Raw genomic sequence first — 27500 nt, forward strand, 5'->3', positions numbered from 1 at the left:
GAAAATTTCTTTACACATTCCTGAATAAGATATAGATACAATTAAAAGGAAATCTCTAAGAAGTATTTAGGCTGAAATGATACTCACATTTTTGGATTCCAACACTGTATCTAACTACTTTTCGTTTCTTTTTTCTCTCTGTCAATGTATGGTAATTTTTATTTTGATCTGGAAACATAGGCTTTCAGTCTAAATACATGAAATGGCACATGAACAAACGATTTATTTTATGGGGATTGTTTGTTAGCCAAGTATTTAAACTACTCTGTTCAATTAATGATAGTTGTTTTATGAACCACATTAATTTTAAATGGGTTGGTGTTTAGATGTGTAGGCTTTTGTCTAGTTGGGAAAATTAAATTATGCAGTGTCTATATACTTAAGATTCTGTAATGAAAACTTGTATAGCCATCTGGTGGCTTGGCAAAATCTTTAGAGCATCGGACAAAATGCCTGCAGTATTTAGTTATGGTCTTCAAAGTTCTGAGTTTCCTACCAAGGTCAACTTTGTCTTTCAACCTTCTACGGTCGATAAAATAAACAGGATTTAATATTCCAATAAGGCATCCTAGAAGTGAATGATATTATAATAAAAGAAAGAAGTATCTTTCATCTTTTAGAAGTCAATAACAAAAGTATTAATTGCTCACCTGCTAGCTTGGTCAAATTTTAGATTATTTATGTATGGAAGTAATACATGTTTACATACATACAAGCATGCAAGAATACATACATACATATATACACATATATATGTAAGTGTGGACAGACAGTCAGACAGACAGACAAATTGACAGAATATAAGTACAGCCAGCTGTCACTCATGAGTGAGTATGAAGGGTAACATGTAGCTTGCTTTCATTAATTGTTTTAAGTGTTTACATAGTTAAAAACAAACATATATCATCTGTGTGGAAAAGCCATGATGTAACAGATGGAAGGTAGGAGGCCAACTGCAATGCATTACAGCACCCTACTCTGCCAGGTTTTGTAATGAGTACTAGCACTCAGCTAGAAATCACTACAACTGAGTAGACTGTAGTACTTTACTCAAGTTCTTCATATAGTCACACTATCTGAAATATTTTAACAACACCAAAGTAATGGTAATTCATATCAACAGCTAAGAAAATGCTGGTTTATACTATGTGTTTGAAAAGCTGATGACAACCAAAAGTACTTGCACACAAAAATCATTGAGGTCTTTGTTATTTTCAAGGAAAAGTCTTAATATTTAAAAGGTGTGTGTGTGAACATCATCATCATTATCATTTAATGTCCATGTCCCCTACTGGCATGGACTGGATGGTTTGACATGATTTGATGTGAGCAGAACTGCTAGTATCTTATAAGCCCTTATCTCATTACCCTGCAGCATCACAGTTCTGACACAAGCACATACAATTTGCTCTTCATTCTGTGGAAAGAAGAAACTTTTGTTACCAGTAATAGCAGAAGCTCTCTGAACTTTTTCCAACCTGTTCTTACACTGGCTGCTATTTTTGCAGATCAGTTATCTCCTTTGGAGACTACATATTCTAAGTAACAAAAGCCATTGACTACTTCTAGTGAGCTATCTGAGCATTTACTTCTGATCTGCTCACAGTATATAGTGGTCCACTGAATAAGCTTCGTATATATATATATATATATATATATATATATATATATATACTGGAGTTAACAAGACTGTCCGATGAACGGGAATGGGAAACTCAGAGTAACAGTCTTTTGTTATATTTCTGCTGCTTTTAAATAAAGTATATATATATATATATATATATATATGATACTTACTCTCTTTCATATGCCTGTAATTCAATGAAACCTCTTGTGGGTACAGCATATGGGTTTCTACCGACATTTTTTCTGCATATTAAGCAAGACCATTTCCCTGAAGTTACCAAGATCTTGTCTTCTTTTCTACTTGTTAAAACTAAGCTTTCGCTGAGATTACCTTGAGGCAATTTGCTCCTAGATTCAACTTCTCTAATTCTCCTATGAAAACTAGATCATCAAAATATAAGAGTTCACACAGACATCCAGTCTTAAACTCCTTTGTTTTGCATATAGGGCGATGATGAATAGGAGAGAACTGGGGGCTACATTTTGATGGACTCCTACCCTCATATCAAATTTGTTACTGAAATTGTTGTTGACTCTCACTTTACTTACTGCATTGTGGTACATAGTTTATACAGCCCTCACAAGCTATTCTTCTACACTTACTTTCCTTAATGACCACCAAATTACTGAATGCGCTATCCTGTCAAATGTCATCCCCAAATCAGCAAGCAGTTGTTTAATCTTACAGTATTTATTTCATAGAACAGTGTTGTTAAAGTACTATAACCAGCATAAGCATGTCTTTGATTGCATAGACACTCTTCAATCATTTCATATGGGTGGTATAATGAATTGATGAATGACTATGGAAAAACGGGATTCACCATTACTGTTACTCCATGATTTTTTTTACCAGAACTGATTGAGGCTTTCTACTGTCCAACAAAAGCAATTGCAGCATCTCAGATGAAATTGTAAATTAGATAAGCTTGTATGTCATATGAAAAAATAAGAACATTTCAGTATTGTCTCTTTGAGAAAGGACAGAAAAATGACATTTCGTTGTCTCTACCTCAAATGAAGAATTAGTCCTCCAAAATATCCAAAACTCAAGAACATCAGTATATAATTTTTGTGGACCTCAAACTGCCCTCAGTTTTCTCACACTTTTCTGAATTTTAATTTTTATTAATTTAACCCTTTCACATTCAGATTACCCTGTCAAATATAATGTTTATTTATTCACATTGTTTTGAATTGATTGTGCATTGTCACTTCTAGATTTTGATGTGATTGTATATTTCTAGAATGACATTGTAGGGTAGGTGTGAGAGGGTAGATCTGTTTGGTTTGAACATAAAACAGGAGGAATATTTTGGCCAGATATGGCTGGTTTAAATGCTAAAGAGTTAACTGTGTTTCCATGCAATAAATCTGTATGACACAGTGCTATGTTTGAGTTGTGCCAAATATATATATACTACAGTGGAATTGAATATTATATTCTAAAACGAATATTATATATTAACTACCAAAAATGTTATAAAACAATATTTTCATAACAAATGCTCATGAATCAGTCTATGGATGCCTAAACTACAGCAGTTTATATGAGTTGATCATCAGCCAGATTTTGTCTCTATCTATGTCATTGACAGCTAAACTTAATGAAGCTTATAATATATTTCATGAGAATCAGAAATGTTCCTCTAAGTACAACTATAAGTAATTTTTTTTTAATATTATTATCGGTGTTGAGTATATGTACGTATGTATTTATGTGTGTGTATTGTATATATATATATTTATATATGTTATATATATACATATATATATTATATATATATACATATGCATACATGTACATATTATATATATATATATATTTATATATATATATATATATATATATATATATATATATATATATATATATACATACATATTTGTACACAAACACGCATATATAAGTATATAAGTGTGTGGGGTGGTGTATTCATCATAGTATAAGTATTTTTGGTTAAATCAAATATGCTGTCAAGCTTAACAACACTCGTTTTCCTACAGGAGAAAACAGTTTCATTTTATAACAGATTAATGATAAATTAGACCTAGGAATTCCTTGGTTCATTAGAGCACTGCTCAATACGTCCACTTTATATAATAATTTAATGCAGAATGCACTAAAGTAGTCTTTTTTAATGCTTTCTTCCAATCCGTGATTGTTATTTAAGTTCAGAATTGTAAGTTAATGAGATACTGAACAATTTTTCAATGGTCCCACTTACGACAGTGATGAAATAAATGTAACTCCCTAGGTAGCATAGTTAAATCTTTACATTAGATTTCTTCTGCTTCATGGTATAGAATTTATGCTACTCTGTTACTGATTTACTTGTTTCAGTCACTGGGTTACAACAACACTGAACACTTGTCTTGATGGGTTTTTAGCCAATGGTATTGACCCCAGCACTTATATTTTTTTTTCATTTATTTGTTAAGTCTGGTACTTATTCTATCGGTCTCTTTTGCCAGACGTAAACATACCAACATCAGTTGTGAAGCTGGTGGTGGGGGACAAATACAGACATGAAAACACACTCACATACACACACATGCACACATGTATATATATACAACAGGCTTCTTTCAGTCTCCATTTACCAAATCCACTCTTAAGGTTTTAGTTGGCCCGAGGCTATAGTACAAGACACTTGCTTGTGGTTTCATGGTATTGAACTTAGAACCATGAGGTTGGAAAGCAAGCTTTTTACCACACAGCCACATGCACACACATACACTTACACACACATATATATGTACACATATACATATTTATATATGCACACGTATATATATACAAGCATGTATATACTTTATATACATAGATATACACACATAAATGTGTGCATATGTATATATGTATCTATTTATTTATGTATAGAGACAATGAGTTCTTGCACAGTTTGTGTTGACCGATTCCATAGATAGAAATCACTTTCCCAGGATGCCACACACTGAGAGCAAACCAAGCTTCTTAACACAACCATTATCTTACCTTGACTGAATTATTTGTATTCTTCTTTGCCATCGCAGAGAATCGCTAGCTTCCTCCGATTTCTGCTGTTTTGCAGCATATTTTTACTTTGGTGAAGTAAGCCACTGTATGTTAAGTACATTTGCTTGCAATAATAATGGGTAACACCTTGTCAGTTGAATAATACCTTGTTGAGTCATCTGGTTGTGATCCTCATGAGCAATGGGATCCAGCTGTGAAATCATTCTTGGCTGAAGCTGCAGGCTTTTCCTCTCCAAAACAAACCAAAAATCTGAGACGAAATGCAAGTATTATACATTGTTGTTGTTTAGCCCCCTGTTAATGTTGGACAAATGAAGCTATGCTGAAAGACAATCTAGCCATGACGATCACATTTTTTTTCTATTTCAGAATGTGTAAACACATTCATTCCTCAAAAGATCTGGTTGTTATTTCTAGTTCATCACACAACCACATAGAAGCTATCTCATTGGTCTACATTGTCCTATATGTTTTATCTTTTATTTTTTGCTTGTTTCAGTCATTAGACTGGGCCATGCTGGGGCACCACCTGGATAAGTTTTTAGTTGACCGAAACAACCTCAGTACTATTTTTTTTTTAAGCTTGGTACTTATTTTATCTCTCTCTTTTGCTGAACTGCTATGTTGCAGGAATGTAAACTAACCAACACTAGATGTCAAGTAGTGGCGTGGGACAAACACAGACACAAACACACAAACTCACACACACACATGTGTGTGTATATATATATGTGAGTGTGTGTGTTATTTATGACTGTGTGTGTGTTTGTGTCTGTGTGTGTGTGGTTGTGTCTGTGTGTGTGTGTCTCTGTGTGTGTGTGTGTGTGTGTGTGTGTGTGTGTATGTTTGTGTGTGTGTGTACACTATGGGCTTCTTCCAAATCCACTCACAAAGCTTTGTTCAGCCCAAGGCTAAGTAGAGGACACTTGCCGAAGGTGTCACGCAGTGGGATTGAACTTGTGGTTGGGAAGCAAACTTCTTACTGTGCAGTCACACCTGCACCTTATACATTATCTTCTATCTTTTATTTGTTACAGCCTTTTGGGCTGCGGCCATGCTGGAGCACCATAGTTAACATATATTTATATCTGCATGGGAAAAGAATATTAATATCATGCCATTGCTTTAATATAGCAATAGTTTAGCAATGTAAATTATATATTTATTCCAATACAGGATAAACAGTTGCTGTATGAAAGCATCAATACTAAATTCTATGTCCATACACAAATATATAGTACTAGACTCAACAGATAGTGTTCACCCACATTTACTGGTCCTGTACTTTTCACCACAGATGTACAGGGGCCGGTGGGTTTAATTTCACGCATGCACATTGTTTGTTTTTGATTTTGTCGACTACACAGTATAGTGGGGTTAGTTGGACACAGTCTGTGAGAGAACCACCACCATGATACAATCCACTCTGCCAGAAATCTGGAAACGACATGCTGTACTGCTTGGAATTTGCACCAGAAGCTCCAATACAAACATTTCAGAGTGTTTGGGTATCAATCTGAGGACATTACAGAGGATTTGGAAAGAGCTGGATGAGTCTAATGGTGATTACAAAAGTATGGCAGCTAAGAAAACTTACTCAGATCGTTCTGAGAGAAAAAAAAAGCACTCCTGAATTTGTTGGTGAGATCCAGCCCATGATTGATAACAATCCCTCCAAGTTAGTCAGGCCTATTGCCAGAGACATGGGAGTGTTTGAATTTCTTATTAGACAGGCAGTGCAGGAAGACATTCAGTATTTCTCATACGAGATGAGAAAGGGCCAATTTTTATCCCAAGCCATCAAGGATAAGGGGAAAGACCACACTATGAACAAACTCAAGCATCCCCTCCAATCAAATATGGCTTGGTTTTTCTCAGACAAGAAAGATTTTTGCCAGGATCAGATGGTGGACACACAGAACAACCACTGGATTACCATGTCCCCAAAACATGTACCGAGAGTGATAAAAATCAAACATCCAGTCAACATCATGGTGTTTGGAGTGATCACTAGTGATGGCAACTTTATTCCACCATTCATCCTCCTACACGACCTCAGACTCAAAACAGAGGCCTACATCAAGTGCCTGGAGGAGGTAATACTGCCCTGGGTCAAGAGGATGGCTGCTGAACACCCTATGTCTGGCAACAAGACTCTGCACCATGCCACACAAGCAGGAGAACCCAGTCATGGCTATCAGACAATTTCTGTGACCACACCATGCCTAAAACCGGGCCACCTAACTCCACACACAGCAACCTCCTTGTGTGGGGTGCAGTTGAGCAAGAGATCAACAAAATCCCTTGTAACACCAAAGATGAACTGAAGGCAATGATTATGGCAGCATTCACCATTTTAAACAAGGAGACCATCCACAAGAATTGCAGGAGATTCCAAAGTCATCTGGATGCCATGGTTGAAGCCAATGGCGATTTTATAGAATAAATTTACTCTTTAGTATTTCAAGATATTTTTATATAATTTTGGTAAATATATCTGTTAAAATAAGATGCCAGTGTTATTTTTATTTTTGCGTAATTTAGATGACAGTTTATTCATCACACCCTGTATATATAAAGCACTTTTATAGGTTTTATATTTCATTTCTTTTTAAGCATAGAAGCCAGGCATAACATCTAGACTAGTATAAGTCTAGTTATTAGGCTTGGCTTGTCTTGGAACCAATTATCAATGTAAATTAATAATTGGTAAATTGGTATATATAAATAGACACATGTGTGTGTGTGTGTATGTGTGTGTGTGTGTGTGTGTGTGTGTATGTGTGTGTGTGTGTGTGTGTGTGTGTGTGTGTGTCATGTCGGTTGCTAGGGTAAATTCCAGCTGTTTCCTCTTGAAGCACATCTCCTCATTCCATTATTACAATGCAATATGTAGTCTCAGTTGTTGCTGTATTTTACTTCAAAATACATTTTAAAATTGAGAATTATGAAAATATTATTTGCAGACTTTTGTATAACAAAACAGAAAAGTGAAAATTTTTGATATTATTTATTCACCTTTACAAGTATTTCATTTGCTAAAAGGAATTCAGTCATTAGACCATGGCCATTCTAGTGCACCACCTTCAAGGATGTTTTAGCTGATAACATCAACCTCTGTGCAAATATCAGTGAATGTTGAAATCCCATGGCTTTGAGTGAAATGGTGTTGTAATATTTATATTCCTCATTGGCATTACAGTCAGTTACTTTGTGTTTTCAAAGACTTGTAGTATAAAATATTTCTTTACTGAAAAGTAAGAACGTACTGGTGACAGAAAGTGAATCCAGTTATAAGATCTTAACTCAATTATTTCCATGTCTAACCCATGCTAGCATTGTATAAAAAAAGACATTAAACAGACAAAAAGAATTTACATCTGAGAGGCTTCTGCACACTTTCCATCTACCAGTACTGGAGCTTCTATGAGGTTCCTTGTTCTGTTAGAGATATCAGTCAAAACCCCCTTGAATAAATGAAGGATATATTGGACACTGAAGTTCTAGATATATAAAACAGCAAAACTGTGTCTGAATTGAGGCCTAAACAGCAACAACATTTACTAAATTTAATTCTCAAAACTTTGGTTGATCTGAGTCTATAATAAAAGTCAATAGCTTAATGTACGGCATTACGAGATAAAAGCTACAGCTATATGGCTCCAATGTAAATTTTTCAAACTATGCAGTCTGTCTCTGAGACAATTTTCATTTAAAACAAATGATTTTAAAATACACATATTTTTCTGCTTTTATTTGAAATTTAGCAATGTTGTTGCTATGGACCTTTTTTTACTTTTATATGAAAATAAATAGGTTACATGCATAGCTGAGTGGTTAAGACACTTGGCTGCAACCACATGGATTTCAGGTTCAGTCTTACAGTGCAGCATTTAGGGCAAGTGCTTTCTAATATAGCACTGGGCTGGCCAATGTTTTGTGAGTGAATATCATAGATGAGAAATCAGAGGAACCTGTCACGTGTGTGTATGTGTGTGTATATATATATATATATATATATATATATATATATATATATATATACATAGTAGCTGCTTTCTCATATATTAGCAAAGTCATTGCTAGAAAGAATCATTAAAATGAGTCGTTGATGATGCAATGTGAGGCCTTTGTATGGCTCTTGAGCCCGGCCAAAGATTTGCACATTTTATTGCATAATGCACAGCTCTACTGGCTGGCAGTGGGAACAGGTGCCACAGTATGAAGTCTCTTGACATGCTTTTTCAATCCTCCAACTGAAAGGCACACCTTCCTGCAGGCTGCACATGCACTTTTCGGAACCAATAATGCATTTTATCAATATTTCATTTTGCTTACAATAGCCAGTTCTTTTGGTCAAACTATCGTATCTCCAGCTGCTTCAGATGCCAAGATATGAAAATTGTCAAAGTGTAGTACAACAGTTTAGCTCTTTTTCAAAAGTCTAGTAAGTCCCACATATCACAGTATTGCGAAAATATTTCTAACAGAAAATGTCATACATGCATGGAGTTACGATTTTCTGCACTGAACAAAGTATTATTGTTAAGCTGAAACTGTTGCTAATGTAAAAAGAAATGGAATGGTGGAACTATTTTTTCGTTTTCTGAAAACACAACGTTTTAGACTTATGATACTTTTGCATAATAGCAACGATATATATAATACCATATATATTATATACGTATATATATAATATAAATATATGATATATATATATAGTATATACATATATGATATATAATATATATATATTATATACATATAGTATATACATATCTGATATATATCTCATATAATTGTATATATACATATATAAATATGTATGTACATGTATATATACTTTATCATAAATTTCTTGATGTTTTTACCATGTTCTATGACTCAACAGTTCTTTATTATAATCACTTTACTGCTGTCACCACTGTCATGGTTCCAGCTATGATTGCCATAAATATAACACATCCATGCTGACAATTCCTATTTGTGTACACGCACATTATCGCATAATATCTAGAAATGTATTCATTGTTTTCAAATATCCAATAATATTTTGATAAATTTACACACGCACACACATGTGCACATACACACACACACTCAACCATACATACAAACACATGCAGTACATATATACACATACACAAATGGTGTACATTCAAATGAAAAGGAGTATGTACTTGTGTGTGTGTGTGTGTGTGTGCGTACTCAGCTAATATCTATTAATATGCATACTTGTACACACACAATATCCCCTGACAGATATACGTACATAAATATATATATATAGGTATGTGTGTATATATATGTGTGTGTGTATATATGTGTGTGTATATATATATGTGTGTGTGTGAATGTATGTGTATATATATGCATATATTTGACTATGTGTGTATACACACACACACACGCACGCATACACACACACACACACACATATACATATTTATATATACTTACCACTTATTGAGCATCGAACTAATAATTACTTTTTGCTTACACTTCATCTTCCATATTGTTTTTGACATTGTTATTTCTTGCATATATATATATATATATATATATATATATATATATATATATATATATACTTGTAATCTTTTCATCACTATCATCATCATTTTAACGTCCACTATTATATGCTTAAGTGGGTCAGACGGAATTCATTGAAACAGATTTTCACCATTGCATGATGTCATGGCAACATTATAGTAATACACATATATTCCACTGCAACATACATATATATATATATGTGTGTATGTATGCATATATATGTATGTGTGTTTGTATGTATACACTCACACATTAATATATATATTTGTATATATGTATATGTATATATATATATATATATATATATATATATTCTTTCTGTTGAAGAGCGTAGCTCGAAACGTCAAAGACTTTCCGTATTCCCGAGCGTCATACTAATATATACTTTTGTTATTTACACCACCTGTCCTCGTCTGTTGTTATTTTTTGTATATTCTCCCATATATATATATATATATCAAAAAATAAGCAACACGGATTTCAAAGGTGATTGCAGTACGCACGTTTCATGCTACTCCAATTTATTTAAGTAATGCGAGCATTACATTAAATGAAATATGAAGAGCAATCTTCAGATATTCGGGTGCCTACGCATAAGTACCATATTCAACCTTGAATCTCTATATATATATATAGATAGATAGATGGATAGATAGATAGATAGATAGATAGATAGATAGATAGATAGACGTATATATATATCATCATCATCAATATATATATACATATATATACACACATATATACACACACACATATATATGGGCTTCTTTCTGTTTCCATCTTCACTCACAAGACTTTGGTCAACCTTGAGTTATAAAAGTTACATACCTAAGGTACTGCACATGGAGCTAAACTTGGAACTACTTAACTCTGAAGAAACCTCTTTATATATATACAAGGTGGTATAAAAATGTTTCCAGACTAGTTATATTTAATAAAATATAACTTATTTACCTAAGTTTTAACCCTATCTCCTTCAAAACAGTCATCTCGTACAACAATACACCGGTCTCAGTGTTCCTGTCACATTTGAAATCCGGCCTGGAAGTTGTTTTCTGTAAGCGAGTTGAGTACCTTCTGTGATTTGGTCTGGATCTCAACAAAAGTGTTAAAGCAGTGACCTTTGAGCTGCCTTTTCATCTTGAGGAAAAGATGAAAGTTCGCAGGTGCTAAATTTGGCAAATAGGGCAGGTACGGAAGTGATATTTTGTTGTTTGGGGTAAAAACTCAAGAGTGAGCAGTGCTCAGTGACAGAGCACAGCATTGTCATCGTGAAGAATCCAATTCTTCATGCTCCACAGTCCAGTCACATTCACTAAAGGTCGTCCCTCAAAACGTCACAGTAGAAGTCTTGGTTGGCAGTTTTGCCCTGGGGGATGAATTCTCAATGCACAATACCTTGGATATTGAAAAATGCGATGAGCATGCTCTTAATTGAGCTGCAGCTCTGTCGTGCCTTTTTCAGACATGGAGATGAAGGCCTCTTCCATTATGATGACTGCTTCTTCGTCTCAGAGTCATATTCATTGAGCCAACATTGGTGATGATCCTTGACATCAGACTTCAACACGACGTTCTTTCTGTTCAGTAGTCAGTAGGCAGGAGACAAACTTGGCAGAGACTCACTGCATGTTCAATTCAGATTGTCCAGCATGCTAACGTTTCTGCCGGCTCGTCACCTTAAAAGATATGAATATTAAATACAGAAATATCTGTTTGAGCAAACCAACACTTTCTTTAGCAAGATGAAATGACATACAATGACAAAGTATTTAAATATTTGGGATGATTCCATTAAATTCTATAGTACATTGTATCAAAATCCTATCGCTTTTCTTGTTGTTTTAGAGCAGACCCATTTCAGCCTTAATCCAAAAGACCTTTGCTTAAATACATTCCAGCCATGATCATTGCATCATTTTCCAATGTATAGTGAACCTTGAACACAACCAAGGTTTTCTTTACTAAAAAAGTGGAATATAATTTGTGGGAGATTTAGTTACTGCTTCTAGCTTGTCTTGTGATCATGTATATCCTTCATTAACTTGCACAATGATCTATGTTTTGCTTGGCTTCTCTGCCTACATATATATGAGTATGTTGATGGCTGTGTGTATCTATGTTTTAATACCACTACGTCCATGTAACTGAAACTGCCTAAGCCTTTCTGATAATATACTCTATCCCTGTTTCTCTGTTAAGCAGGTTGTGGCAGTATAAAGTAGCTAATTGTCAAAGCAGTTAGTGACAGTAAGAGATTCTAACAGCTATAGAGAGGTAGGGAGTTGTAGCAAGTATATACATCTCACTTAAGAAGGTAGATGCATGGTAAGAATACCTAACTGCTAGAAATAAAGAGAATTTTTTTAAAAATCATAACAGCTTGCAACCAAATGTAGAAGGTGGAAGCAAGAATATCTAGCTAGAATATGTAGGTACATGTAGCAAATCATTTAACTGCCAAAAGTAGGTAGAAGTAGTAAGCTGGTTTAGCTGCCAAAAGTAGGTACATGTAGTAAAACTAACAAAAGTAATTGCTTCAGCTGTAAGGAAAATTTCTAAATTTGCTGATATGGAAAATTGTATGTAAAACACTTTGTATGTTATGTGTATGCATGTATGTGTGTGTGTGTGCAAGCAGAACGTGAGAGAGAGAGAAGAAAGAAAACTGACAACACATGCACACATACTCAAATATGCACACTCACATGTGCATGTGCATGGACACACACACACATATAAAGACAGAAAACATCTAGAAGTTTTGAGTCTATTGCCTGTATTTTTTTCTTGGCACCCAGTATTGAATATGATGGTGTTAAACTTTGAAACAATACAGAAAGGGTTCCTTAAGGTCACTTCCTGTTATATAACAATAATCCATACTTTGTATGTATATCTTTTATCTGACATTTAATACTTCTTTGTCATATACACTACATTAAGCTCTAGTTGTTATATCACATGAGATATAAACGTGTTTGTGTGTGTATAAATATCTGTGTGTGTGTGTTAGTATATTTGTGTTTGCTCTGTATATGCATTGAGTGCTTTACAATGTTATGTCAATTGTGTATCATCTCAGTGTTTGTGGTTTGGAAGTTTTCGCTAACAGTCTACTTATTTAATCAAGCCTAACAATTGATGTATATTTAACACAAGAAATATATCAACCCAAATTGTGTTTTGAAGTCTCAAATCAGCATGAAAGAATTATGTAACTAACCTATCAACCAAAACACTATTTTCTATGCTACTTAAACAAAATCACAGCAATCTAATTCTTTCAGTATATATACATATGTACGGTGTGCATGTGAGCATGTGTGTTTGTGTGTGTGTGTGTGTGTGTGTGTGTGTGTGTGTGTGTGTGTGTGTGTGTGTGTATGCATATATACATATGCACATGTGTGTGTGTGTGTTTGTATGTATATATATGTGTGAGTGTGTGTGTATATATATATATATATATATATATATATATATATATGCATTTGTGTGTGTGTGAGAGAGAGAGAGAGAGAGAGAGAGAGAGAGTATATGCACCAAGACATAAAAGTGGTCAATATAGAATTGTGGAATCTGATATATGCTTATTTATGTGGAAAGTAAGCAATGATTACATTCCTGAACCACAATTTGCTTGATCGGCCCCTAGATCTACCATACACATCAGATGGCTGGAAACAAAAGATATAAAGTGACTGTTAATGGTGTAATTACTTCTAGCAATGTAAATCAGTCGTGTCTACTATCATCTGTCATGTAATCCCTGTTTATCTTGCACCAAAATAGACATTATATCATCATCATCGTCATCACCATCATTTTCGTTATCGTTGTTATCATCGTCGCCGTCACCGTCACTGTCATCATCATTTCGTCATTGTTGTTATTGTCATTGTCATTTTATGCCAACTTTTCCCTTCATGCATGGGTCAGAGGGAATTTGTTAAGGCAGATTTTCTACAGCCAGATGCTCTTTTTGTCACTAACAGTCACCGGTTTTCAAGCATAGTAATATTTCCCCATGAAGGCAGTGAGCTGGCAGAATCATTAGTACTCCGGGCAAAATGCTTAGCAGTAATTTGCCCATCGCTATGTTCTGAGTCCAAATCCTGCAAAGGTTGACTTTGCCTTTCATCCTTTCAGGGTCGATTAAATAAGTACCAGTTACGTACTGGAGTCAATGTAATCAACTTAATCCCTTTGTCTGCCTTTGTTTGTTCCTCCTATGTTTAGCCCCCAGTGGGCAATAAAGTAATAAATATTTCCCCATGACCTGACACGTTCTTCACTGAGGCCCAGAAATGAACAACCTCGTTTGTATGATAATGTTATGGGAGAATCCTGAACACCCCTACGTGACAGAAGATGGACTAACCGATTACAATAAATAAGAACTGAGGAAACTGTCAAAAGGATAGTTGACTGTGTTAGATCAACCTTGTTGGTTTACTGTGTTAGTTTGATGTGTGTCGGTTTAACAGTCGGTGGTTGAACAGTGAAAACTGAGTATTATACCTACGTTCAAGTGGTACAGAGTGCATTTGCTGTTAACATATATTTCTGCAAGAGGTTATTTTTTAGATAACCACAACCAACTATTTATTTGTATCATACCATTTTACACCAGACGTGTATACTTATGTCATAACAAATGATGATGGTCATGTACAACCATCACATGATGACTAGAGAAAGCTAAACATTTACATATGCATATACATATATATTTATATATATATATATATATATATATATATATATATATATATATAAGCATATATATATATATTTATATCATCATCTTCATCATCATCATCGTTTAACGTCTGCTTTCCATGCTAGCATGGGTTGTACGATTTGACTGAGGACTGGTGAACCAGATGGCTACACCAGGCTCCAATCTGATCTGGCGGAGTTTCTACAGCTGGATGCCCTTCCTAATGCCAACCACTCTGAGAGTGTAGTGGGTGCTTTTTACGTGCCACTGAGTCATTTGACTGCAGCCATGCTGAAGCACTCCCTTTAGTCAAACAAATCAACCCCAGGATTTATTCTTTGTAAGCCTAGTATTTATTCTATCAGTTTCTTTTGCCAAACTGCTAAGTTACAGGGACGTAAACACACCAACATCGGTTGTCAAGCAATGATGGGGGGACAAACACAGACACACAAATACATACATACACACATATATATATAAGAAGGGCCACTCCTGCACCTGTATATATAATTCTTGTTTAGAACAGAATTTCCAATCACATAAAGCTATAAAGAATAGTATGTAAATATTGGTCTAAAAATTACTTTTGGAAAGAAAAGTCAAACGCTACAGAAGATGTGGTTTCATGTCCTACAGGCAGCTCATGAATTTTTCCACTCCAAAAAAGTTCTCTCAACCCAGTATTGTTACATGTTATTATTTATAGTTTCATGTGCCTTGAGATCCATTGTTCCAAAAAAGAATTATCATCACCATCATCATCATCATCATCATCATCATCATCATCATCATCATCATCATCAATATAATCTTTATTCTGTGCCTCTCCTTCCTCCACATCATCAATATTATCATAATGCTCAGCATCATCATCATCATCATCATCATCATCATCATCATTTTCATTTTCATCATCATTATCATCACTATTGTTGTTATTTTACATATATTTGCTTTTACATGCTGGCATGGGTTGGATGAATCTTTTTCTACAATGTCATTAAACCATGTCTATTTGCTGAAGTTCTTCAGTCTGAAATCAGCATTTATTCTGTAGGATTTGGTTAATCATCACCATCATCATCATTGTTTTAATGTCTACTTTTCCATATTGGCATGAGTCAGTTAGAATTCAATGAGGCAAATCTTCTATGGATGGACACCCTTCTTCTCACCAATAGGCTGTTGGTTTTTTTTTATAGTCCCACTAAAAAACATGAAGACAAGGTGAAACTCCCTCACACTAACTTGTGCACTTGCACACAGATGCATATATTCATATACATATATAGACATATACATACATACACGCATACACACACATATATATATGGCCACAGCATATATATACATAGACACGTACATATATATACTTAGGCACATACATATACACACATATATATGTGGTCAAATGAGTGAAACAAGTAAAAGAATAAAGGAATAAAACAATAGATTTTATATATATATATATATATATATATATATATATATATGTCATCATCATCATCATCACAACAAATGATGATGATGACATATGTGTGTGTGTGTATATATATATATATATATATATATATATATATATATATATAATATATTGTTTTACTCTTTTATTCTTTTATTTGTTTCAATCACTTGACTGCAGCCATACTGGGGCACTACCTTCAAAGATTTTAGTCCAACAAATCAACCCCAGGACTTTTTAAAGCCTAGTACTTATTTCATCGGTCTATTTTGCTGAACCACTAAGTTATAGGGACATAAACATACCAATACCAGCTGTCAAGCAGGTATGGGGGACAAGCACAAGCACAGACACACTCAAACATACATAGATATATACATATACATGCATATATATATATATATATATATATATATATATATATATATATATGGATATATGTATATGTATATACACATGTGATGGGCTTCTTCCAGTTTCTGTCTACCAAATCCACTCACAAGGCTTTGGTCGGCTTGAGACTATAATAGAAGACACTTGCCCAAGATGCCACCTGCATGTATATGTATATACATATGTACGTATATCTATGTACACACAAACTCACACACAACACAACAAGCACATGCACTACAGGCTTTTTCAGTATCTGGTACCAGATTCCATCTCAAAGTATTGGTCAACCAGCAACTATAGTATAGAATGCTAAGCAACAACATTCATCCAGGGTTCAGAAGTGAACTTCACAGTTCAGAAATATTTTTTTGTTTTAGATTTTCATCAAAACAATATTTTTTATTTTTTTTATTTTTGCAGTGCACACTTTTTTTTATTTTGTTGTCATGTACAATTTTGAAAATTCAAACCATTTCATGAGCTTTACTGACAAATATTTATTTTTGCTTAATTTCAGTTCAGTGGAATATGCAGTAGACACAGAAAACCTCAGTATATCTGCAATCAGAACCATACGAGTATTGCGGCCGCTTCGAGCAATCAACCGTATTCCAAGTAAGTGGAACAAAAGCACCTCCCTCTGTAATTCTACTGTTATGTCTTTCGCTTTCCAATTCAATTCAATTCAATATTAAGCCTTACATAGTATAACTGCATGTTACCTAAGAATTTTAGGTGCAAAAAAAAAAATAATGCATTAGGTTTGGAATTCAAAAATTTATTATGAACATGGTTAGTTGAAGAGTTAACATTTTGCAAAGCATCTAACAATAAAATGCCTGCTCAAACAAATCCTGTAAATATGCAAATTTGTGCAATCATCCTTTCGTTACTCTCATGGAAAATCAAACTGCAGCACAGTTGGAGCCAGGATTATCCTAGTGAACAGGATTTATTTATTAACAACTGTTTTCACAGCATGGCTACATCCTGAATGATGGAATCAGTAAAAGAGTGAGAGAGAATGGACTCAAACATCGACTCCAAAAATCAATATGGTGTCACCTGATTCACATTACTATCCTTCAGATAATAAAAAGATTAAAATCAAATGAAATAAAAAGAAAATAATTAAAAAGTAAAACAGAAAGTTTATTGGTGATTTTAGTAGACGGTTTATGGTTAGCAGTAATTCCCAATGCAAAACCTTAATCATTTGAATCCTATAGCTAACAATTTTCTAGTTTAGTTGACTAATGCAAATACTGACATTGGGAAATTTCCCAGGAATGCCATCAGTATGAAGAACATATAGTTAAGTGTAGGCTAGCATACTTAAAGTAGTGAACCAAAAACAATTTTAAACCAACTGATATAACAACCATAATGAAAAGATAATATCATAAGCATTAATGACAAAACTGTCAATAAAAATAAAGGGAGAGAACTTCAAAATTTGAATTAATGCAAACTTAAATGAAAGTAATGTTGAGGAGTTATTCTGAAATCTGGTAGGTAGAGGTAAAAATGTATTATAAATTGAGTGTGATAGAAGAATTGAATATCTTAGTTGTCTATTGGCAAAATATGAACTTATTTTAATTAATATTTATTCACTTCTTGTATAACTGAAGCAGGTATAATTACTTGACATTTAACATTGTCACCAAAAAAGCAAAAAACGTTTTGTGTTTAAGTTTCTTTGTTTGTTTTTTTTTATTTTGATAAAAGAGAATGGTAAGATACAAAATTCTTATTTAACCCGAGGAGAATAAGATGCATTCCATTGCCCAAAACATTAATATCAGGCTTTCAGTCATCAGTGGCATAGAATAATTTTGCATCACGATGGAAATCTTTTCTTTTTGGTTTTTTGTTTTTTTTATGCTTTTATATGTTTACCAGCTTGAAGACTACTGTTTGTAAGATTCCAAGATATGCTGCAAGCATAATTCTATTAGGTTGTAAATATTCAATTAAAAATTGAATTTCCAACTTCCCACAACCTCTATGTCAGTATTATCAACAATACTGTCAGCATCATTACTATAACTACTACAGCATCATCACCATCATACTCCATATCATCATCATTATCATCATCATCCTCATCATGACCTTTGTTGTCGATGTTGTCATCATCACCGACATTCTCCTCCTCTACATTATCATCAGCATCAGAATCTTTAAACCAATAACAATAGTTGGCATTACCATATAATGGTAAATCTTTGATTAATCACAAGTTCCTTCAATAAAAAGCAGAGCCAAGTGAACGCTAACAAGCAAATCAGAGACTGGGTCTCTACGTTGTCAATCAACCTTCTAGAAATAACAGTCAAATATCCCTCAAATCATGCCATATCTGGGAAAAAAAGGAAGAACAGAAATCATAGTTTGAAAACTGATTATTGTGCCTCATAGTTGGGGTAGATCAAAAGTCTATATTATCAGGGTTGATCAGGACAAGTAACAACAACAGTAACAACAACAAAGTGACAGTAACAACAACAAAAAAATCACACTTGTGCTAAAATATGTGTATTTAAATATATGCAACATTAGTTTTGTCAATTCATTATATATAAAGAAATATATTAATATATGTAAAATGTTAATTTAATCTACTCATTGTATATACTGAAACATATTAATTATACATATGCAACATGAATTTCATCTATCCATTATACACTAATATATATATATATCATCATCATCATCTTCATCATCATCATCACCATCATCATCATCATCATATATATATATATATCTGTAAAAATATGTAACACTTATTCGGTAGCCATGATAAAACTCTGAGTTTCACATGCCAGGGTGGAAACCCACACCGGCATCTCTTCAGTTATCTGGCCATTGAAAATTCCTATGAAAATGACTGTTAAACAAAGGGAAATTACTGTGTGGTTGACCATCATTAAGACAAAAGCGCTACAGACCGCTAAATAAGGGAAGGGGGTAGAGGTAAGGGAGTAAAAAGTCCATAGTATTTGCGTAAGTGCACCAATCTGTACATGCACCTATATGTATATACTCAACCACCCTCGCTTGATACACACACATGCCCACCCACACATTCAGTTTCCATCTACCAAATCCACTCACGAGGCTTTGGTCAGCCCGAGGCTATAGTAAAAGACACTTGCCGAATGTGCCACACAGTAGGACTGAATCAAGGACCATGTAGTTGGTAAGCAAGCTACTTACTACACAGCCACTCTTGTGCCTTGTATGTGTATATATATATATATATATATTTGAAAGTCTTTGTGAAAATTACTCGATACAGTTATTAGGTATCAAGGGGATTTATTTTTAATTATTTTTTTTTTAAATGTTCTGAAATCTTTTACCAGAATGTCACTAACCTTTTTGGAAGAAGTTTTTGGCCTTGGTGTGTGTGAACGCTTTTGATTAATCTTTTCAAACGCACATACTCTTGAGGTGATGTATGATAGAGAAAGTTGTTATTTCTGTAGTAGTTGTACCAATTATTTCCAGTTATATATACATTTCAAAATGTAACCACATGTGAATCGTTGGTGATTTTCTTCCTCTGTCTTCCTTTCTATTGGATTTTCCTGTTTCTGAAGAAGAGCATTGCTAGAAGCATTAAACCATCTTTCTTTCTTTCCCCGAGCGTCTACTAATACTTTACATGTACCACGTCCTCGCATTGTCGTTTTTTTGTGTTTGTTCTTCTGTTTTGGGATTTACTGTCGTCGTCGTTATGTATGAATTCTTTTATTCATTTATTCTTTTACTTGTTTTAGTCATTTAACTGCAGCCATGCTGAAGCATCACCTTTAGTTGAACAAATCGACCCCAGGACTTATTCTTTGTAAGCCTAGTACTTTGGCCGAACTGCTGAGTTACGGAGACATAAACACACCAACATCAGTTGTCAAGCAATGGTGAGGAGAGAAACACAGACACACAAACATATACATACATATATATATATATATATATATATATATATATATATATATATATATATATATATATATATGACAGACTTCTCTCAATTTCCATCTACTAAATCCACTGACAAGGCCTAGGTCTGTCTGAGGCTATAGTAGAAGTCACTTGCCCAAGGTGCCATGCTGTGGGACTAAACTCTGTGGGACTGAACTCAGTGGGACTGAACTCAGTGGGACTGTGGTTGAGAAGCAAGCTTCTTACCACACAGCCATGCTTAGCAGTATTTCGTCTGCCATCATGCTCTGAGTTAAAATTCTGCCAAGGTCAACTTTGCCTTTCATCTTTTCGGGGTTGATTAAATAAGTACTAGTTATGCACTGGGTCAATGTAATCAACTTAATCCCTTTGTCTGTCCTTGTTCATCCCCTCTGTGTTTAGCCCCCTGTGGATAATAAAGAAACGTATATATATATATATATATATAAATATAAAAGGAGCAAAAATACTGGGATCCTTACTCATTCCTATTTCAACAATTATACTGAGGATGCCACCTGTTGCATCCCTTTGTCCACTCTCTAGACTCATTCATACTTTTCAAGCATCTAAAATGGTGAGACCCCCTTTATCACAAGAATTGATTACTTCACAATGTCCCTTGAAAAGCTGATTTAAATATCGAAAAACAGTTGGATATCATGACATCCATAAAATATGTATATATATATAAAAATTTCTTCATAAAAAGATATTAAACTATGTGAAACGAAGGCATTTCTCTTCCATTTTTTATATATATTTTACACACACACACACACACATATATATATATATATATATATATATATATATATATATATATATATACAAATATATATATACTATACACACACACATGTATGTATATATATAAATATATACATATATATTTAAATATCAATATGCATAGATGTGTGTGTATAGTATATATATATATATATATATATATATATATTTATATACATACACACATTTATAACATTAATTTTTTTCTATCTATTTAATACGAAATCATAGGCAATATTAATTCTATCTATACATTATATGCTAAGACACATGTGCAACATTACTTTCATCTATTCATTATATGCTAAAACATTCATTTATCAATGTGCAGCATTAATTTTATCTGTTGATTATATATAAACACATATATTCATATATGTGCAATATTAATTTAATCTATTCATTATATGCTAAAACATATTTATACATGTGCAATATTAATTTAATCTATTCATTATAAGCTAAAACATATTTATACATATGTAACATTAATTTTATTTATTTATTATACATAAAGACATATACATACATTCATATATATTCAACATCAATTTTATCTACTTGATATATATTAATATTTTTTTGCAAATGCAACACACCCATTCAAATTGTATTCTAATCTTAAAAACTGAACAACTAATATCATTTATCATCATCACCATCATCATCATTATCATAACCTTTTAACATCCATTTTCCATGCTGGTATGGGTTGGACGGTTTGACCAGAGCTGGCAAGCAGGAGAGCTGTACCAGCTTCCAGTCTGATTTGGCATGGCTTCTGCAGCTGGATGCCCTTCCTAACATCAACCACTTTAGAGTGTTGCTAGGTGATTTTAAGGGCTTTTATGTTGTGCCGGCACAAGCACTTTTTATGTGGCACCGACACAGGCCCTTATGGGCCAATCCTCTCCATCAGGAGTGGGTGGGCATTAGCACTTCTGCTGTGGAGGACAGGTTTTCTTGAGTACAGCAAGACATCAGACATTTTGGTCCATTGTCATCTCCTCAATAAGGTTTTACATATTTACATATTCCCACATACTGCTAGACATAGTAATCAAATTTCCTTCAAATCACTCACCCTGCCATCTTATAAAATAAATGAAGGACACGAGATGCATCGTGTTTCAGTATAAAATAGGATTATGTCAGCTAGAACACTTTTAATAACAAATCTGTTTAAGCTGGTCTGGCTTGTAGCTAAACAGAAGAAGTACTATTTCACTCTTTACTTGTTAACTGGATTATGATTATGGGTTTCAGAGATTATAAAACTTCCAAGAAGAAAATGGTAGGAAGCTTGACTGTGTAGTTAGGAAGTGCATTTTCCAACAATTGTATTTGAGTATGAGACCACTGTAACAGTACTGTGGTCAAGTCTCTTCTCTCATAGCCATATGTATGCATATATGTGTATGTTCTAGTGACATTCCATAGGAGTGCATAGTGCGTGTGGACTGTACAGATTGCTCACTTTATGTAATACCATTTGCTGCAGGTAAAGGTATGTTTAAAGAAGAAGGTAGCCGGATTGGCTACTGCACAAAGTGGTCAAAATCGATGCAACATCACTAGTGTGTACCTGTATGTATGTATGTCTGCACGTGTATCTATCTGTAAGTATGTGTATGTATGTCCGCAAGTGTGTGTGTGTGTGTATGTGTTCATGCATGTATGTGTGTAAAGCAATGCATTAAGATAATTCACATAAAGTCAACTGAAGGAAAAAAATGTCACGAAAAGTAGAGTTGAATGAGAACAGTAAAAGTAAAGTTCTTTCTTGAATTATACAGACTCATAAGGGTCAGGTTCCCAGTTTCCATGGCGTATATATTCTCCACCTGGATGGGTTGCCAATCCATAGCAGAATTACTCATTTTTGTTAACTTAGTGAACTGGAGCTATGTGGAATAAAGTATTTTGCTAGAGAACACAATGCATTGCCTGGTCCAGGAATCAAAACCACAATCCTAAGATCTTGAGTCCAACACCCTAACCACTGACTACAGTGCATCCACAATGAGAACAGTGTACCCTCTTGGTTCAAATAAAGGGTTGGATTCAAAATTCCAATACAGCAACTGATTTCAATACAAGACACCTGAACAAGGCTGGAGCATAGAACAGCTAAAAGAGTGAAAATAACAGTCAAGATAAGAACACAAGTCCAACTAATATAAACAGTATACATTATACAAACTTCTCGTCTCAGAAATGTAGAATTGTGTTAAACCAGCATACCTTGTTATTTACATCCTTAAAAGGATTTCTATAATTCAATATGTATGTGAACATAGTCATGAACTAAGATGATGAATGGTAAAATTAGCATGAGTTTAAAAACTTGAGTTCATATAATCGACTAAAATACTTGAAGATGATGTCTCAACTTGCTCACAGTCTAATGGCTGAAACCTGTAATAAAAATAAAATGAATAAATAGATAAATGAGAAAGCCATAAAAAGCATTAAAATTTCCTAATTTTTAATGAGTTAAAAATATTTAGATGAATTTAGATGTGCTGAAGTGGTATCCCTTACAAAATAATTCTAGATAGGAAAGGCATAAATTAGGAAGAACATAGCAATTACCATCATTATCATTTAGAATCTCCACAACTGATTAGAAAATGAGACCTATCTGATTACTACCTGGTATGTCCAAAATTCTGCAGATTGGCACCTTAATTGCATGGGCAGAAAGAGGTCAAGAGATGGTGATTTAATATTATACTATGAGTGATGTCTTTCTGGCTTCTGATGGCATATACTTCTAGTAATACAAAACTGAATCACATGCTTGTGCAGATTAACCTCGTCACATATATTTACATACATATACTTACATACACAGATACATGCACAGGTAGATATTTTCATACCTGTTTATACATGCATACACTCATTTACAAGTGTGCCTGCATACCTCTGCTTACACCTGCATAGACATATTCATTTACATCAGGGAGCTTGCACTTTAAATAACTTGGCATTAATTGCACAATGTACATGAGACCATGTATGTGTGTGAGTGTCATCATCATCGTCATCATCACCATCATCATCACCACCACCACCACCAATACCACCACCACCACCACCACCACCACCACCACCAATACCACCACCACCACCACCACCACCACCACCACCACCATCATCAGCACCATCATCATCATCATCATCATCCTTCAACGTCCATTTTCCATGCTGGCACAGGTTAGACGGTTTGACTGGAGCTGGTAAGCTAGAGTGCTGCACCAGGCTCTAGTCTGTTTTGGCTCGGTTTCTCAAACAGTATGCCCTTCTTAAAGCCAACCAGTACAATCTAGAGAGTGTACTGGACGTCTCTTATCAGTCACTGGCATGGGTCCCTCTTACATGTCACTGACATTGACCAGGACCATGGTTTCACTTAGCATGACATGTTTTCTCATGCACAGCAAACCACCAGAAGTCTCAGTCACTTGTGATCACTTCCGTGAGACTCAACAACCAAAGATCATATTTCACCACCTCATCCCACATTTTCCTGCTCTACCTCTTCCACAGGTCTCCTCCACAATTAGCAATCAACTTGTTTATATATATTTCACATGTTGCTGTTGGCACTCCGTCGCTTACGACATCGAGGGTTCCAGTTGATTCGATCAATGGAACAGCCTGCTCTTGAGATTAATGTGCAAGTGGTTGAGCACTCCACAGACACGTATACCCTTAACGTAGTTCTCAGGGATATTCAGCGTGACACAGTGTGACAAGGCTGAACCTTTGAATTACAGGCACAACAGAAACAGGAAGTAAGAGTGAGAGAAAGTTGTGGTGGAGGAGAACAGCAGGGTTCACCACCATCCCCTGCCGGAGCCTCATGGAACTTTAGGTGTTTTTGCTCAATAAACACTCACAACGCCCGGTCTGGGAATCGAAACCGCGATCCTATGACCGCGAGTCCGCTGCCCTAACCACTGGGCCATTGCGCCTCCACTTGCACACAAACACATGCACACAATCACAAATATACATATATGCATATATACACACATCATCATCACCATCATCATCATAATCATCGTCATCACCATCATCGTCGTCGTCATCATCATCATCATCATCATTTAACTCCCATTTTCCATACAGGCATGAGTTAGACAGTTTGATAGGATCCAATATATCCAAGTACTGCATCGAGCTCCAATATATACATATGCATATATATATATATAGAGAGATGTACATATACAAAAAAATATACATATATGCACATTCATATACACATACATATGTATATACATATGTGTGTGTATATATGTGTGTGTAAGGAGTGTCTACAAATGTACATGTAAATATGTATGTGTATGTTTGTCTGTGTCTGTAGGTTTCTACATCTTCTGACAACATGTCATAGCTGTAAGCAAGTGTCACAGTCAGACAAGTGATGTCATTCATTTCCAGTCATTTCTGAAATTACATCTAGTCATTTTGAAATATCTGCTTGCTTGAAAACAGGTGTGCCTTGGCAACAGGAAGATCATCTGGTCATAGAACATTGGCCTTAAAGAAATTTGTCCAACACATACACGCATAGAGAATTTGATGTCAAAATGATAATAATGAATATGGTAATAAATAATAACAATATATATATGTAGTTATAGGTGCAGGAGTGGCTGTGGTAAGTAGCTTGTTTACCAACTACATGGTTCTGGGTTCAGTCCCACTGCATGGCACCTTGGGCAAGTGTCTTCTGCTATCACCTCAGGCTGACCAAAGCCTTGTGAGTGGATTTGGTAGACGGAAACTGAAAGAAGCCCATTGTGTGTGTGTGTGTGTGTGTGTGTGTGTGTGTGTGTGTGTGTGTGCATTTGTGTTTGTCTCCCCACTATCACTTGACAACTGATGTTGGTGTATTTGCATCCCCGTAATCTTGTGGTTCAGCAAAAGGGACCGATAGAATAAGTACTAGGCTTATAAATAATAAGTCCTGGGGTTGATTTGTTTGACTAAAAGGTGGTGCTCCATCATGGCCACAGTCAAGTGACTGAAACAAGTAAAAGAATAAGAATAAAAAAGAAAGAATATATATATATAACATAAAGAAAATGGAGAGTGTGAACACAGAAATCAATTTATTTATATAATAGTCAATTTCATGTTGCCTATGCAGGTTTCAGTTTCTCACCTTCATTCCTATTTTCCAATTCAAATTGCATTATGAATTTAAAAGGTAAAAATCTCTTCAGGACTAAAATTGACAACTGAAACTTCATAAGTGTAGAGTGTTGATGTTGAAGAAGTACCATCCATAAGCACTAATCCTAACACGAATTAACAAATTCCAGGAAAATTAATTCATATAGAACTAAATTGGTATACACTTGGATGAAATACATCCCCGAGAAAGAACAACTTCTTTCCATTCGAAAATGTGTGTGTGTATGTGTGTGTGTGTGCATATATACATATATATACATGTATATATACGTATATTTATACATTTTTTATATATTTAAACATATGTATACATACATACATACATATATATATATATATATATATATATATATATATATACATACATATATACGTGTGTATATATATATATATGTATATATATGTGTACACATCTATATATATGTATCATTATATACTTTTATCTATGTATGTCATGTGTATGTGTATGTATTTATGTATATATAAAGGTGTGTGTGTGTGTATATATATATATATATATATATATATATCAATAATTATGTATGTATCAGTGGCATATGGTAGCAGTTGTCACATGACTCACTATCTTACCAAACCTACAACTCTGGTATAAGTATTATGCAAATTAGTTAGACAAGCTTTATGCTTTTTCAGTACAATACCATTTCAACTTGACTTAATCTTCGTTGAGTATACAGTAATCACTTGCCATGTTACAGTTCACCTAT

General features: G+C 34.3%; 1 protein-coding gene across 6 annotated transcripts in view; it reads left to right on the plus strand.

The window, feature by feature from the left end:
• LOC106884336 (voltage-dependent T-type calcium channel subunit alpha-1G) overlaps window positions 1-27500 on the plus strand; it is a 1091242-nt gene that overhangs the window by 443616 nt on the left and 620126 nt on the right. For all 6 annotated transcript variants that reach the window (XM_089353777.1, XM_089353782.1, XM_089353780.1 and 3 more), the window contains one exon: window positions 17309-17406. In XM_089353777.1, the coding sequence (XP_089209903.1) occupies window positions 17309-17406 (98 nt within the window). The remainder of the gene's footprint in view (window positions 1-17308; window positions 17407-27500) is intronic.

Source organism: Octopus bimaculoides, chromosome 6, assembly GCF_046866305.1.
Source record: "Octopus bimaculoides isolate indiv1 chromosome 6, ASM4686630v1, whole genome shotgun sequence".
Taxonomy (NCBI): Eukaryota; Metazoa; Mollusca; class Cephalopoda; order Octopoda; family Octopodidae; genus Octopus; species Octopus bimaculoides.